Source organism: Lampris incognitus, chromosome 1 (assembly GCF_029633865.1).
Source record: "Lampris incognitus isolate fLamInc1 chromosome 1, fLamInc1.hap2, whole genome shotgun sequence".
Lineage (NCBI taxonomy): Eukaryota > Metazoa > Chordata > Actinopteri > Lampriformes > Lampridae > Lampris > Lampris incognitus.
The window spans coordinates 21,284,000-21,301,421 of NC_079211.1; the positions used below are offsets into that span (position 1 = coordinate 21,284,000).

Genomic DNA, 17,422 nt, shown 5'->3' on the forward strand with positions numbered 1-17,422 from the left:
TGTCAGGGAATTATCATTAATATCCCTGTCCTCTTCCCTTTCAGCACAGAATAGGAACTCTGACGACTGGTGAGGGGACAGTGAATGAAGACCCCCTGCTGGAGAGAGGAGCTGCACAAGTCTGACTATTTTTCTTCATCTCCGAGCTGCTCTGCCTCAGTATCGTGGCTGATGACTGCCTCTCGGGCTGCTGGAGTGCAGGGCTGAGCGAAGAGAAGGCTACGCTGCGATCGCTGAGGGGAAGCCCCAGCTTGTATGTTGGTCATATACATTTGCACTCGCTCAAAGGGACCATGTGGTTTTTGCCAAGGAGCAGCCATTTCCTCTCGCAGGACTTGCACGGTGCCCATGGTCGCGCCAGTTTCAGTGTGTCCTTGTGGATATTGAGTTTCTGCTGGTGCTTAGTGGCCGTGAGGGGCCAGAACTACCACCCCACTGTGAACACACAGTACGGGAAACTCCGAGGAGTGAGGGTGCCCCTTCCCAGCGAGATCCTTGGGCCTGTGGACCAGTATCTGGGGGTTCCATATGCTGCCTCCCCGGTGGGAGAAAAGCGCTTCATGCCCCCAGAGCCTCCCTCCTCCTGGTCAGGGATCAAGAATGCAACACACTTTGCCCCCGTTTGCCCCCAAAATATTCACAATGCCGTGCCAGAGATCATGATGCCAATATGGTTCACCTTCAACCTGGATATAGTTGCCACGTACATACAGGATCAAAATGAGGATTGTCTGTATCTAAACATCTATGTTCCTACCGAGGATGGTGAGTGTGTCGGGTATACAGGACAAAACCTCTTCCTCTTCCTTCTCTTCTTTCTTTTTCTTGTCTAAAGATTTGTGTCACCTCTGTATTGTGTGCGGAGCATGACCTATTGTCTGGCGCATGCTGTGTCTATGTCCTCCATCTCAACCTGCCATCTTGACTTGATCTTTCATGAGTTCTTTTCATCAACTCTCCCCCTTTCATGCCACTGTTAGAGGTTCCTCTTTTGTGTTTACACAAGGCAAAACGTACCCCCCCCCAAAAAAAAATACAAATGATTTAACAATGAGATGAATGAGACTGAGTACATATCAAATCAGACCAGGGACGCATTGGAGCTAACATAGTGAACTTGGTGCACTTCCCTTCCCTCACTGTTGTTACTGTACTGGGGATATTAGCAGTAGTGATAAGTAGCCTGCCTCATACGTGAATGATCTACTGTAGGGTTGGTGAAATATTTTACCTGGTACACAAGAGGCCTGTGGCATCAGCCTGACCTATGTAAGACCCCTTACTCTCCTTTCATCATCCAGATTTTTTCTTTGCATCAAGCAGAATATGAGACAAGTTTGGTCCAAAGCTCTTTTGGTCTAAAAGGCAACTGTGGAGTGATGTACGTCACAGTTATATTTTATACATTAAAAGTTTTTTAGAGACTCCATCATGATACCACTTTAAAGAGGACCCACACAGAAAAATAACTTGAAATAGTTTATTGCTCTCTAAAAGCATTTTGTTATCATAAAACCAATTCTGTAACAAAACCCTTTGATTTTCAGATTGTAATGTAAACTGCAAAGCTTTCACAGTTCAGAGGTGGAACAGAGGCAAAGTTCGTTTTTTCTACGTCACTGTGTGGTTGTAATGGGTCTTATATAGAAGTGCATGTTAATATGGGCTTCCTGTGTCCCAGGGTGCAGCAAATTCATTCCACCATTTTGGAATATTTCTGCAGCAACACCCCAGTTATTTTTTTTTCTCAACAGGTCCTCCCTCTGTTGTTATTTCTGTTGATGAATTAGAAGGGGTGGGACAGAGGGGAAACAGGGGTTTGACTCAGTCTGAGTTGTTGCATGTCATCTGCAGTCTTTTTGCAGAGCCTTCTGTTATTTTGTAGTTTTTTTATTCATTTTACAGTCAAAAGAATATCCAAGGAATGTGCCAGGAAACCCAACAAGAAAATGTGTAGAAAAGGAGGTATGTAAAAAAAAAAAAGCCAACATGGAGCGAAAGAGGGGAATTGAAAGAGTGAAAGAGAGAGGAGAGTGGCAACTGCGTCCTCTCAAACCCAGCAAGATATTACCACCGATCAACTCTCAAATCAAAGCGCTAATTGGAATGAACATGGAACTTGAGACTCAGATTAACCTTGACACATGCATAACTGTGTGAGTGAGTGTGTGTGTAAGTGAGTGAGTGAGTGAGGTGAGAGAGAGAGAGATAGCGCTGTGTGAGTGTGTGTGAATGGATGTAGGCAAATATGCATGCTTTAACACCATGTAAGTGCATGGTAAGGGACAATTCTCCCCAGTTATACCAGGTTTCTAAATGAACATTTAATTTTTTTCAAGCAGTAGACAATGCTGTTCAATAACCTATCGGAGGCTTGTTTTCACAGTTTACTTTACATTTATCTGTATAATGGACATATATTGTTGAGTGTATATATATATATATATATATATGTGTGTGTGTGTGTGTGTGTGTGTGTATATGTATGTGTATATATATATATATATATACTCAACAATATATATTTTTTATTCTAAAATAGGTAAATATTTGAATACTGTTTGACTGTCGATTGAGTCAGAAGCAAAAGTGCAACCATAATTTGCCTGAATGTAAAATTGGAGTTTATATGCAAAGAACTTTGGTCATGTTTCAGGCTGCTCTGACAGCACTTAAGACACAGGCTTATTGGAGGTATTTGTCAAACATGACAACTGAAAGCATTTGAGTGCCTACTGTTGACTAAATTTACACTAAAAAGTGGGGGGCCATCCCTCTCCGAAATGTATTATTCACGATTGTTCGAATAGGAAGCAGTATTTTACTGACGTGACAGCTTTGCTTTCATTTATCCAGGTGGCAAATACTTAAACCAAAGAAATACACAGTCAGACTTCATCAGGGTCAAGTTTTTTTTTAAATTTCTGTTAAAGACAACAGAAGTGTGATTTCCTATGTGGCTGCCTGAAGGTACTAGAAGACCTGATGAGTAGCCTTAAGACTGTGATCCTGAGCGTACCTCATTCCACTGTTAAAAATTTGGTTTCGGGAGCGAGGCCTCCGCTGTCGATTTCCGCTGAGGCAGGGGGCAGCCATTGGCCTCACTCTTTGAGCTCACACGCTGTGCTTTGGTAAACCAATTTTGTTGGATACAGACTAGCCCTCCGGGCACTTCTGCTTCTGAATTAGTCCCAGTTGTGGAATATACACACCGAAATATCTCTTCAATATTCCCCTCCACTCTGAATTTTTCAATTATCTCTTCCATGTTTGGTAATGAGAAAATGGTTTATCATGAGTTTTATGTGTTGGTTTTGTAATGCATTACTGTACTGAGAGGGGGTTGTTTCATAGCTCTTCTGTCTCTGCCAACATAGAGGTTGATAAAGGTTGTTATTCTCAGTCTTATTGGAATTTTTTTTCTTCATTGCTATTGTACCCGTTTGTTGAGACATGCTACTTTGAGTTGTATTGAATTAGCAGTGCAAATGAAGCAAACTGTATCCTTCCTAGGCTCTATTGTGAACCTTTAATGAAACATACTTTGTTTTGGTTAATCTTATCAAACAAGAAAATCTCGTTCGACAATTGAATACATACCTACAGTTTAACAGTCCATTGGTTCCCTCATTAAGGATTTAAACTGGTGTCATTTGACAAGTGTGATCTATTTCACTGAACAGGCCGTATATACTAATGGAATGATCCGTTTTCTATTAAGCATTTTGAAAAGTTTTAATAGAGAGCTGCGTGGTGGAGTAGAGTCATACACACTAGGCATATTCAATATCCATCACACCTCCACTGCGAGTTATAAAATCTGTATTTCTGTGAACATGAGTCCTCGAGAGGGAAGAGTGATTAGTTTCCATAAAGAAGTGTGGCATCTGACTCCTGGTTAAATGGTTTTATGATCGTTGCCAAGCAACTGTACCGAGTCGTGACAGGACGCGAGTGTCCGACTGTCGCGTCGCATCGGAAGCGCTCTGCCCACTGAAAAGTCACATAACCAACCATGTGACGTACCTCTCTGCTGTTGCTCATACCGGAGCCGCTCCTCCTTCGCACTGCGCCTTTCAACGCCAGCGACCGGAAGTAAACAGAAACAGGAAATCTGACAGAAGTTCAGCTCAGAACGGCGCGTTAGGACGTCCCGGTAGGAAATAATGCAGATTTTGTCGCAGACGCTCGCTCGCTTTGCATTCCGTTTTCTCCCCAATTATATCTGGCCAATTACACCACTCTTTTTGAGCCGTCCCGGTCGCTGCTCCACCCCCTCTCTGCCGATCCGAGGGGCGCCCCGACCGACCAGAGGAGGCGCTAGTGCACCCGCAGACACGGTCAATTGTGTCAGTAGGGACGCCCGACCAAGCCGGAGGTAACACGGGGATACGACCTGGCGATCCCTGTTAGTAGGCAACGGATTAGAACGCTACGCTACCCTGACGCCCGTCCTGCGCCCAACCCCCCCCCCCAATTATATCTGGCCAATTACCCCGCTCTTTTGGAGACGTCCCGATCACTGCTCCGCCCCCTCTCTGCCGATCCGGGGGGCGCCCCGACCGACCAGAGGAGGCGCTAGTGCAGCGACCAGGACAAATACCCACATCCGACCTTGCGCCGCTAGTGCAGCGCGCTGTGACGAATACCCGCAAGACCAATAGAAACGAGGCAGCCAGCCAGGCCCGGAAGGCAGAAAGAAGGAAAATTTAGGGTTGATACTAGATCCAACGGGGTGTAGGCACGGAAGTAGACGTGATTGGTTGTTGCGTCGGCCAATAGACAGTGCGGAACCTCGAAGCGCACTGACTGCCAGACCGACTGCCAGAGCAAGAGTTGGGGCGAATTAAGTTAACGTTAGTTAGCTTGTTTAGTTTACGAACAGCGGGAAACAGTAGATACACATTAGATGCAGCTCGGGCCTTTGGCCCTTGCGTGCGTTCGCTCGTCCAGGACCCCCCCCCCCTCCTCATGAGCCTAATCAACTCTTATGTAAACGTGGATTGTAAAAAAACACACATAGCTAAATAACTATAAAGCTGGCGTCAACGCTAGCTAGCAACATAATTCATGACTTCATATGCAGTCGAAGGACCCCGAGTCGATGTTTCAGCGCGCATCGTTTATTTACGTCAGTGCGCTTCGAGGTTCCGCGCTATTGACCGACGCAACAGCCAATCACGGCTACTTCCGTGCCTACACCCCGTTGGATCTACCATCAACCAAAATTTCAGAGACCTCGGGAAGAAAGCCCTCCAAGTAAGGCATATCAGGTGTGTTGAAACAGCTAGCTTGAACGTGGGCAATATATGTAGCCTATATGATAATAATAATAATAATAAACTTCATATGTATAGCACCTTTCATACATAAAATGCAGCTCAAAGTGCTTTACATTAAAAACAAGGGAAACAATAAAACTCGACAACAATACAGATAAAATAAGTTAAAATAGTAAAACACAGACCTAGGCAAACAAACAAACAAAACAAAACAAAACGGCAAGAAATAAAACCACAGTACAAGATAAAACATAAGAATAAAAAGAAATATAAAGTGGAATTAGTTAAAAGCAACAGCATAAAAATGGGTCTTGAGCTGATTCTTAAAACTATCTATGGACGTTGCTTCTCTTATTTGTTGGGGGAGTCTATTTCAAGCCGTCGTTGCATAAAAACAAAATGCTGCTTCGCCATATTTTTGTAGTTCATTCTAGGGACATTGAGCAGGCCAGCACCAGAGGATCTAAGAGAGCGACTCGGAACATAATCAGATAAGCAGTCAGATAGGTATGAGGGTGCTGAACCATGTAGAGTTTTAAACACAAGTAAAATCATTTTAAAAATCAATCCTCAATGCTATAGGAAGCCAGTTTAAAGACACTAAAACTGGGGTAATGTGATCTCTCATCCTGGCTTTTGTTACGACCCTTGCTGCCGCATTCTGTACTAGTTGCAGCCTTTCAATACTTTTTTTTGTAAACCAGTAAGAAGTGCATTGCAATACTCTAGAAGCGAAGAGATAAAAAGCATGTGTCACCTTTTTGGCATCTTCCAGGGAGAGGTAGGGTCTAATTCTAGCAATATTTTTTAGGTGAAAAAAGGCACCCTTTGCAACATTGTTGATATGTGATTTAAAATCCAACTCAAAGTCAATGATGACACCTAGGTTTTTACTAGTCTTATTCTGTACAGAAAGACTTCCCATTCTACTTGATATCATTTCCTTCTGTGCATTAGTACCTATAATGAGAAGTTCTGTCTTTGTTTCGTTCAATTTAAGAACGTTTTCACTCATCCATTGTTTAATACTAGACAGACAATTCATCAAGGGATTGAGAGCACTGGGGTCATCTGGCGCTACAGATAAATATAACCGAGTATCATCAGCGTAAAAATGGAAATTCACTCCATAATCACAGATATTTTTTCTAAGCGCCAGCATGTACAGGCAGAACAGTAAAGGACCAATAATGGAACCCTGCAGAATACCTGAGAAAATTACACGTTTGTCTGAGACATGGTCAGAAAGACGAACAAAATAGCTTCTACCAGTAAGATATATGTAGAACCATGATAGGGCAGTGCCTGAAAGGCCAATCCAATTCTCAAGGCGGTCTAGAAGTATATCATGATCGACTGTATTGAAGGCAGCCGTCAGATCAAGGAGTAAAAGAATGGAAACATTTTTATTATCAGCGCTCACTCTGAGATCGTTGACTACTTTTACCAGCACTGTTTCAACACTGTGTCCTTTTCTAAAACCGGACTGAAATTTATCATGAATCTTGTTTTCATGCAAAAACCCATCCAATTCACTGCCTTTTCCAAAACCCTGCCCAAAAATGGCAGACTAGAAATAGGCCTATAATTGCTCAGCACCGACGGATCAAGATTATTCTAAGCATAGCTTGGGTTTGTTATATGGTTTACAAAGTGTTCACCCTGGTTAGCTCTATTGACCTGTTTAAGTTCCTTCATTGAGAATTGGTTTAGTATTTTGGCAGCAACAAAATGACAAAGTTTTGAAAACTAAACCTATTTTGCTGTCTTCTGCGGTGAACCCAGCGGCGAGTGCAGCTCAGATCTGTGTGCTGTGTCTTTAGCATGTTTGTCCTCGTGATCAGGCTCACCATGCAAAACAAAAAAACAAAAAAAAAATCACCCATCGGGGGTGTACCACGTCACCGCTGTGCTTTGTGTTTACATCTGTTTCAGTCTACAAAACATCTGTATTTTTATGTTTTCACATTTGAACCGGACGAAGGTATGGTCGGAGCCGGAAGTGGTTGAAAAACTTTTAATAATGATTTACATTTTAAATGTAAGGTTTTGGAATATTTATCTGCTCACAAGATAGGACACTAACAAATAATTTCGTAATATAACTGTAAATAGATTCATTAAATGAGAAAAGATGAACTTCCAGCATTTAAACCCCACTACAACCCCTCTTCATAACTGGTGGATACTGAATTCTGAAGTTAGGAACATAGAATAAAATCCTACTGTTACTGGATTACATTGTATTATACATCTGTTCACAAATTATACCAAAAAATAGTCAGTTTCTTTGATACAAAAATAAAGCTCTACAAGAAACACTGATGTCCTACACAAGCACACTCAACCGGCAGTCACTGTGGGACTGAAATGAAAGGCTTGGTTTTAACCAGGGAGAAATATTGTATTGTAGTCAATAAATGTGTGCATAAAAACACATTTATTTCTGCAAATCCCTTAGTTACAATAATATTGAGCTAGTAAAGCAGTTTTATATTTGTAGGTGAAGCATTTATGAACTGAACATTGTTTTAGGCCAAGGCACGACATGGATTGTATGAGAGGCTGCTTGAGATGTATACTTTGCAGATTACAGACTGTACATTTTGGCACAGTTGGTGAATTATTTTGCCTCATTTTGGAAATTAATCTTTCCAGTCAGCGATTAAAATGCTAATAGACAAGTGACAGGCGAGTGGAGTTTGTGGTGCCACTGCACAGACCAGACTGAGCTGGCTCTCGTAGAGTTGTCATTAAGATATGAGAGGAAAAGAAAATATTGCTGCACCGCAAGTTTTCTCCCACAGTTTTATTTTTGCTAGCAATCAATCAGATAGAAAACGTACAGTGGGATCCATGCAGTAAAAGAAAACACACAATAGCAATAATAACGATGCATCTCTCATTTGGATGACATCTTTATCTATTTAAGACATATTTTATGTGCATTTGCGAGTAATATATTTGTATTTGGTTACATTCCTATCCCTAAAACATTTCATGACAAGAAGTTAGTATATCATGATATATCGAGGGCATTGCATATAATAATAAAATAATATAGTGTTCAGTATCCATTTGGAGAGATCTAATAAAATATATGCAGTGAAAAAAAATAAATCTAACAGAATTACTATATGTTTTATTTTATAATCGACCAAAGTCCAACCTTAATAATACTGTACAGAGGCACTCTGTGGGCACTGTGCAGGGGCTCTATATGATGCGCTAACATCAAAGATGGGTCTTACATCCCTCCAGCAAACACGAGGGAAGACCTTAGACCATAGCATGTAGTGCCCTTCCTAAAGATCAAAGACAGACTCAATCTCAAAGCCGTGGTCAAGCAGCTCGTGACAAAATCTGCTCACCAACCCAGGATGAACCACGGTGTCACTCAGTATAGCCGGTCGCTATCCAATGGGGAAGTTGTGTGTCAGAACGATAGTGAATACAGTACCTGTACCCATGAAGGGATGCTCATGTCTTTCTCAGCTTAGACACATATTTGCTGCATTTATAGGATTACTTGACGGTGCCCCATTGCAACTGTGCATTCGACTACGTTCAATAACTGCCCTCCGTACTTACACAGAGTGATCCAGTGTTTGCTGTTTCCAGTGTTAGTGAGTGAAAGGCATCTGACCTTCCTTTAGGTATGTCCAAGCAGGTATTGGCCACGGTCACATGGAGGTGGCCAAACCTGCAAGATCAGCACTACAGCCGACTGGCTGTAATGTGGTCTTATTGTACTCACAGAGAACATGCAGCAGCGACAAAGCCTGAGACATTGGCGCTTTGGTTAATACTATCACTCAGTCATTCTCTCTGAACTGAGCTGGAGTGAATGGAGTGAGGAGAGGGGTAATGATGTGCGGGGACACACCACTAAGCACCATTCAGTCTCCTAGCACTAGATTGGCTCACAATAGGTCAATTTTTAGGGGGATAAAAAAAAACCCCTGATGAGGTCAGTCTTTATCTTCAAAAAAACATTTGTCTTGCTTAATTAATTACTAAAGTTTAATGGAGATCTGCAAACTCTGAGATCCTTTTTAATAAGCTCATTAGTGTTGCAGAGAGTTTTAGAGGTAAGGGGGCATGGACTGTGCTTATCTTTCCACATCATATGCTAAGGGTTGTAGTCTGGCCCATCTTTTGCTTGGAACCAGCTCGGGACATGTGTCCTCAAAGTCTCTCACAGGCATCCGTCTTCTGAATAATGTTCTTGCTGAGAGACACTATGACTTCTAAAATCAAATATTATCATGTGCCCATTTGAGATAAGTACAGAGAAATCTATTGTATATTTTAGCTTCATTTGGACCACTCAACTATCATTCCTTTGCAGCCCTCACAGGCAGCAGGCTGCCATGTGTTATGCAGATCTGTGCCAGTACTGAACAGCCAGATCAGTTGCCAAACCTGTAGATTAACTACCCCAGTAGAAAAACTAGACAATTTTTCCTCTTACCCTGAGACTGACCTCCAGTTGCTAGAGAGCTATGAAAACTGAAACAGAGGCCCAATCCCGGTTAGATTGTGTCTGGGCCATGGCAGACAGCAACACACCATGGTAATCCCTTTGGTTGGCCGACTCAACTCTCCCTCAGGGAAGGGTTCAGGCAAATGCCTGAATGCCACCGAGGAAAGCTACATACCGAGCAGAAAGGGCAAAATCTTTTTTTTTTCTTCCACAAGAACAAATATTGCCTTGTGTGATTCAGAAAACGCAGCAGATGCCCCCATTTTTTGATAGAGAAGTGGCTCTGTAAAATCTATCTGGGACGGATGATGACCCCAGTCAGCGAAGGCTGGACCCAGCCAGTGGCGGCCCCATTCATGATGACTTGAAATGCAGGACGCGACTCAAGCAGGAAGTTCCTATTCAGAGGCCCCCTGCTGCTGTGCTGTCCAGCTCTCACATACAACCCAAAGCTTAATATCTCTTTTCTTTTCTTTTGCCCTAACTGAGGAGCAGAGGTAAAATTATGACTAAAAAAGTCCTGCAAAAGGAAAAAAAAAAACTAGTCTGAGCCTCGCCATTATGTACTATGTGAAGCAACCCAAGCAGTTTTTGGTAGCGAAAAAAAAAATCACTTTCTGGCTTATTCAAAAAACTGGCTTAGTATTTGACAGGAAGAAATCAAACTCGATCATCCTACACACAAAATCCTTGTCATTGTCCCTGCACTGTTTAGTGTAATCAAATGCTAAGGCTTATTCCTCTATATACTGACAAAATACTCTGATTCAATGGGCTTATAAAATAGGAAGGAAACATCTTCAGGCACCCTGTGGCATCACTGACTCCAGTATATTGCAATTCCTCCACACCTATATGGACGTGGTTTCTCGGTTTAACTTGTCTATCACTATTTATTGTGTTTTAGACAGGCAGATAGACGACTTGTCTGCCTTATATTTGGGTTTTATTTTGGGAGCAGCTGAGGCACAGTGTGAGTTTTGGCTGTCCTTTACAGCAGGATTACAGCCTCCTTAACCTTTTAGCTGCGTTCTCCATCATTCTCTCTTATGTGTCCCTCCCAAGCTGTTTCTTAACCTCTACACTAGGAGATAGATTGAGGGAGACAAAGATAGAGATAGAGGGAGCAAGAGAGCGAGAAAGAGATGGAGACAGGAAGAGAAAGAGAGAAACAGGCACTCTGAAAGAGAAAAAAGGCCACCTGAGGATTAGAGACTGAATATAACTGCTGTAAATTGTCAAGGCTGCAACATTTCACATTTCACTAAGTCCCTTTCCACATTCTGACCTTTCTGATGTTTAACTGCAAGGCCCATCTATTGTCAGTGAACCTTTCTCCTGCTAAGGCAAAGCAGTTAACATTCAGCCCTTCCACATTGTATTGAGTGAATTGTGGATTCAGTCAGGAGTCTCTGGAGTCTCAGAGCTCTGTGAGTGTGTGTGTGTGTGTGTGTGTGTGTGTGTGTGTGTGTGTGTGTGTGTGTGTGTGTGTGTGTGTGTGTGTGTGTGTGTGTGTGCAAGCTCTAATTTTGTATACGTGTGTATACATGCCAAAGTGTACGCAATTATAGCTCCAGAGCGAGTCTTTGGAATGTCTTTTTGGCCACATTTCCGTCCTGTTGAAATGTTAATTTTTGAGACCATTTATGTAACAAGCAAGGCCGTCATAATGGGGCATCTTTGAGCCAGATATGATAAATGAAGCTGTTTTCTATTTTGCTTGTCAGAGAACAGGAATAACAGCTGTTGTCACGAGGTGCAGCCCATTTTAAAGCAACGTGAATCAGGCTTCATGAAGGATTCGTACTAGATATCACAGCTACATAAGAAGAAAATGTCAAGGTCAAAGACAGGTCCTGGTGATGGCAGATGTAGCATGTTTGCAATCCCTATAATAGATCCAGCATTTGACACAGACGCAGGAAATTCAAAGTGACAGAGCTTTCCTTTTGACACCTGCTATCCAATCAATGCGTGTCTTAAGCACTTTCACACAGTCCTGTATAAACTAGCTACCTACCTAGCTTAAAATATGGGATTCACTGCATTCACACACACACAAACATACGAATAAAGGAGATTTTCTGAGAAACCTATTCGCGAATTCACTCAAATTAATTTCCAGTGGTTTGAAAAAGTGAATTCTTTAGAAATGCTGATGTTTCCATCTTAGAAAGCATTTAGACATGGCTATTAACTGCATAATTATCCAATTCAGGATATCACTTTTTCAGATAGGTCAGTATTAGTACCCGGATACTTTCAATTAACGTTTATATTCAAGTGCCCGTTGCACCTATTAATGTAAATGATGCTCTACATTAGGTTTTATATTTGGAATTAAAGCATGTCTTTCATCACATAACATTAGGTTACTCTTTTACTTGAAAAATAAAAAGGTTTGGGGGCATCCGGGTAGTCTAGCTGTCTATTCCGTTGCCTACCAACATGAGGATCACTGGTTCGAATCCCCGTGTTGACTCCGGCTTGGTCGGGCATCCCTACAGACACAATTGGCCGTGTCTGCGGTTGGGAAGCCGGATGTGGGTATGTGTCTTGGTCGCTGCACTAGCGCCTCCTCTGGTTGGTCGAGGCGCCTGTTTGGGTGGGAGTAGCATGATCCTCCCATGTGCTATGTCCCCTGTGAAAATAAGCGGCTGGTGACTCCACATGTATCGGAGGAGGCATGTGGTAGTCTGCAGCCCTCCCCAGGTCAGCAGAGGGGCTGGAGCAGCAACTGGGACAGCTCATAAGAGTGGGGTAATTAGCCAAGTGCAATTGGGGAGAAAAAGGGGAAAATATATATATATATATATATATATATATATATATATATATAAAAAAGTTTGAAAGCTTTTCCTTGTAATACTGCAAAATGTTCAAACCTATTATAAGAATCATGATGACTTGCGCAAGAAGTATAATGTAGAGACTTTTGGCGTTTTTAAAATTTGTCTCAATTGATTAGCATCCTGTAGCCAAAAAGTCTCTGTATATTGATACCTCGATAAACTAGTCAGTAATCGAATATGTAGAATGGTTTTTTTTCGCTGTGACTCATACACTTACAGTGGTGCTTGAAAGTTTGTGAACCCTTTCTATATTTCTGCATGAATATGACCTAAAACATCATCAGATTTTCACACAAGTCCTAAAAGTAGATAAAGAGAACTCAATTAAACAATTGAGACAAAAATAGTATACTTTGTCATTTCTTTTTTGAGGAAAATTATCCAATATTACATAGCTGTGAGTGGCAAAAGTATGTGAACCTCCAGGATTAGCAGTTAATTTGAAGGTGTTTTCAATCAATGGGATGACAATCAGGTGTGAGTGGGCGCCCTGTTTTATTTAAAGAACAGGGATCTATCAAAGTCTGATCTTCACAACACTTGTTTGTGGAAGTGTATCATGGCAAGAACAAAGGAGATTTCGGAGGACCTCAGAAAAAGCATTGTTGATGCTCATCAGGCTGGAAAAGGTTAAACTCTCTAAAGAGTTTGGACTCCACCAAGCCACAGTCAGACAGATTGTGTACAAATGGAGGAAATTCAAGACCATTGTTACCCTCTCCAGGAGTGGTCGACCATCAAAGATCACGCCAAGAGCAAGGCGTGTAATAGTCAGTCAGGCCACGAAGGAACCCGGGGTAACTTCTAAGCAACTAAAGGCCTCTCTCACATTGGCTAATGTTAATGTTCATGAGTCCACCATCAGGAGAACACTGAACAACAATGGTGTGCATGGCAGGGTTGCAAGGAGAAAGCCACTGCTCCCCAAAAAGAACATTGCTGCCTGTCTGCAGTTTGCTAAAGATCACGTGGACAAGCCAGAAGGCTATTGGAAAAATGTTTTGTGGACGGATGAGAATAAAATAGAACTTTTTGGTTTAAATGAGAAGCGTTATGTTTGGAGAAAGGAAAACACTGCATTCCAGCATAAGAACCTTATCCCATCTGTGAAACATGGTGGTGGTAGTATCATGGTTGGGGCCTGTTTTGCTGCATCTGGGTCAGGACAGCTTGCCGTCTTGGCCCAATGAATTCTGAATTATACCAGCGAATTCTAAAGGAAAATGTCAGGACATCTGTCCGTGAACTGAATCTCAAGAGAATGTGGGCAATGCAGCAAGACAATGACCCTAAGCACACAAGTCCTTCTACCAAAGAATGGTTAAAGAATAAGAAAGTTAATGTTTTGGAATGGCCAAGTCAAAGTCCTGACTTTAATCCAATCAAAATGTTGTGGAAGGACCTGAAGCGAGCAGTTCACATGAGAAAACCCACCAACATCCCAGAATCGAAGCTGTTCTGTACGGAGGAATGGGCTAAAATTCCTCCCAGCTGATGTACAGACCTGATCAACAGTTACCAGAAATGTTTAGTTGCAGTTATTGCTGCACAAGGGGGGGTCACACCAGATACTGCACGCAAAGGTTCACATACTTTTGCCACTCACAGATATGTGATATTGGATAATTTTCCTCAATAAATAAATGACCAAGTATAATATCTTTGTCTCATTTGTTTAATTGAGTTCTCTTTATCTACTTTTAAGACTTGTGTGAAAATCTGATGATGTTTTAGGTAATATTTATGCAGAAATATGGAAAATAGTAAAGGGTTCACAAACTATCAAACACCACTGTAATTGCCAAGGATGAGGGAAGTAAAAAAAGAGACTGGTGTCATTACAGTATAAAGAAAATATAACGAAGTTTTTTTTTGTTTTTGTTTTTTCAAAGCACAGTTATATTGTATGTTGATTAGCGTTATTTGCAGTACACTTGGTTTTAGTTAGACCACAAAGAATATCTCGCCATTTTTGCAAGTGGCCATTCTGGTTACTCCATGCTACCATCAGAAAGACCAAAAGGCCATGCCAATTTGCATGAGCATTTTAAACACATGACCTTGCCATGACCAAATCAAGTAAATGAATGGATGCAGTGGAAGCACTTGCTCCATTAAAAAACACTGACCCATCACATAGCAGCAGGGGCTCCTATGTCAAAGTGGATATGAATGGTGATTGCCGGGTCTTTCATCTAAATCAGAGAATCATCTTGAGTCAACAACTGTGAAAATTCTCGTCTACTGCAGAAAAAAAAAACAATAAATTTTTGATGCACTGTCCATCGTCTCAGTGGAGACCACATTCACTCCAACAGAGACAAAAATGCAAAAATGAAAACCTTTATCCATGTGATATGGCCATGTTGCTGCACAGAATTTACAGTTATGACACACATTGGCCCTTTTGGTGACGAGTAGAGTAATGGATTTGTTTTTCTTTATCTAAAACCTGTATTTTGCAAATTAAACTCTGGTTTGGCTTGGTTGGTAGCAATGTTTTCAGAAAGATAAAGTCTCCAAACTCAAACGAAATTAAAAGCAGGAGGGTTTAAACCTATTGAATATGAATTAGTTAATATGATTGCTGCAGATCTCCCTTGTGATGAAGTAGTATTACATGATGTTGCTTGGCATTTTCAGTTGTTTTGGCAAGTGTACCACCTGTCTAGCAATAACACGCCTTTGGTACATCTCTGTCTATAATAGATTTTTATGATCCCTCCCAAGCCCAAGACACATTTCAGAATGAGTGTTGTGTAAGACTGTCACCAACCAGCAGGCACAGCTGAATAAGAAATCTAAATCAAATAAACCTAAAATCTGCCTCCCCCTATTACCCACCATCCACCTCCTCAACCTTGCAGATTGCATTGCATCCACTCTTGGCACTGAGCCTACAGAAAATCATTTTGCGCACTACACTCCAGGGCCAAGTGAAAAAGCAACTGTAACTTAGAGTCAATGATAGATGATGGATATGCCCTAAAGTTGAGCGTGGAAGAGGTAGAGCACAGCAAAAACCAACCTCCTTGTGGCAGGCAATGTGGAAATGACTAGCTTCAGTGATGTGTCCAGTTGATCTGATGTCAATACAAGCAGCTGTCATGCTATGGCCTTTAAGACAGCGCGGTGGCCCAGTGGTTAGCACTGTCGCCTCACAGCAAGAAGGTCCTGGGTTCGAACCCCAGGCCATCCCAGGTCCTGTCTGTGTGGAGTTTGCATGTTCTCCCCGTATCTGTGTGGGTTTCCACCGGGTGCTCCGGTTTCCTCCCACCATCAAAGACATGTATGTTAGGTTAATACTCCTGACTGTGCCCTTGACCAAGACAATGGAAAGAAGAACTGGAATTGGTCCCGGGGCGCTGCAAGGCGGCTGCCCACTGCTTCCAGTGTGCATTGGGATTGGTTAAATGCAGAGGACGAATTTCCCCCACGGGGATTAATAAAGTATATCTTAAGACAGCAGCGGCGTGATAAACAGACGCTCTCTCTCTCCAAACAAAAATGACAGCGCCAAGACTGGCTGCTCCTCTGCCACATCTTGAAGTTTGTACCCCTCCTTCAGGGATGTGTGGTTGAACTTAAGCCCCTGTAAGTGGTGGCATGGGCTGAGTTGGTAGGGAAGGAGCTATTTTGTGGACCAGAACAAACACACTGAACTCAATACAGCAGAGAACAAGAAAACAGAATCATTCAACAAAAAAAAAAACAAGAAGCTTAGATTAAGGAGCATCAAGTCAAACCGAGTTACCCATATTCTGGTCAAAAAGTCTTTTCCAAATCCATTTAGCTTTAAAATGCATTTATAACCCTAACCTTGCCGCCAATTGTAGTTCAGCAGGCTGTAAGTCCTGTAACATTATTTCAAATATTTACAGAGGTTTCGCACAATTCACAGGGAATTTTGTTTTGAGTTCCCAACAGACACTCCTGACTAGGATAAATCCAGTGATGTATGACTCTGCTGCCAGACATGTGTTATGGTATCAACAAAATTTAACTTCTAATATAAAGTGTGTGATAATATACTGCTCAAAAAAATAAAGGGAACACCTAAAAACACAATATAGACCTCGATGAATGAAATATTTCAGCTGAAAATCTTTATTTATTAGACAGAGGAATGTGTTTAGAGCAAAATAACCTAAGAATGATCAATGGAAATCAAAATCATTAGCCCATTAAGGTCTGGATTCAGAATCATACTCAAAATCAAAGTGGAAAATGAGAACATAGGCTGATCCAACTTCTGTGGAAATTCTTCAAGACGATTCAAAATGAGGCTCAGTAGTGTGTGTGGCCTCCACGTGCCTGTATGCACTCCCTACAACGTCTGGGCATGCTCCTGATGAGACGACGGATGGTCTCCTGAGGGATCTCCTCCCAGACCTGGATCAGGGCATCGGTCAACTCCTGGACAGTCTGTGGTGCGACATCGCGTTGGCGGATGGTACGAGACATGATGTCCCAGAGGTGCTCGATTGGATTCAGGTCTGGGGAACGTGCAGGCCAGTCCATAGCATCAATGCCCTCGACATACAGGAACTGCTGACACACTCTGGCCACATGGGGACGAGCATTGTCATGCATGAGCAGGAACCCAGGGCCCACTGCACCAGCATATGGTCTGACAATGGGTCTGAGGATCTCATCCTGGTACCTAATGGCAGTCATGCTACCTCTGGCTAGCACGTAGAGGTCTGTGCGGCCCTCCAAGGATATGCCTCCCCAGACCATCACTGACCCACCGCCAAACCGATCATGCTGGAGGATGTTGCAGGCAGCAGAACGTTCTCCAC

General features: G+C 42.3%; 1 protein-coding gene across 5 annotated transcripts in view; it reads left to right on the forward strand.

Annotated features, from left to right (window-relative positions):
• The first annotated feature begins 632 nt into the window (after window positions 1-632).
• The window catches only part of nlgn3a (neuroligin 3a), a 159,440-nt gene continuing 142,650 nt past the window's right edge, over window positions 633-17,422 (forward strand). For 2 of the 5 annotated variants that reach the window (XM_056273203.1, XM_056273211.1), the window contains exon 1: window positions 633-765. In XM_056273203.1, the coding sequence (XP_056129178.1) occupies window positions 660-765 (106 nt within the window). In that variant the 5' untranslated portion in view covers window positions 633-659. Of the gene's footprint in view, window positions 766-1,905; window positions 1,966-17,422 lie in introns of all 5 variants that reach the window. The other 3 variants (XM_056273195.1, XM_056273186.1, XM_056273178.1) reach the window with 2 other exon arrangements.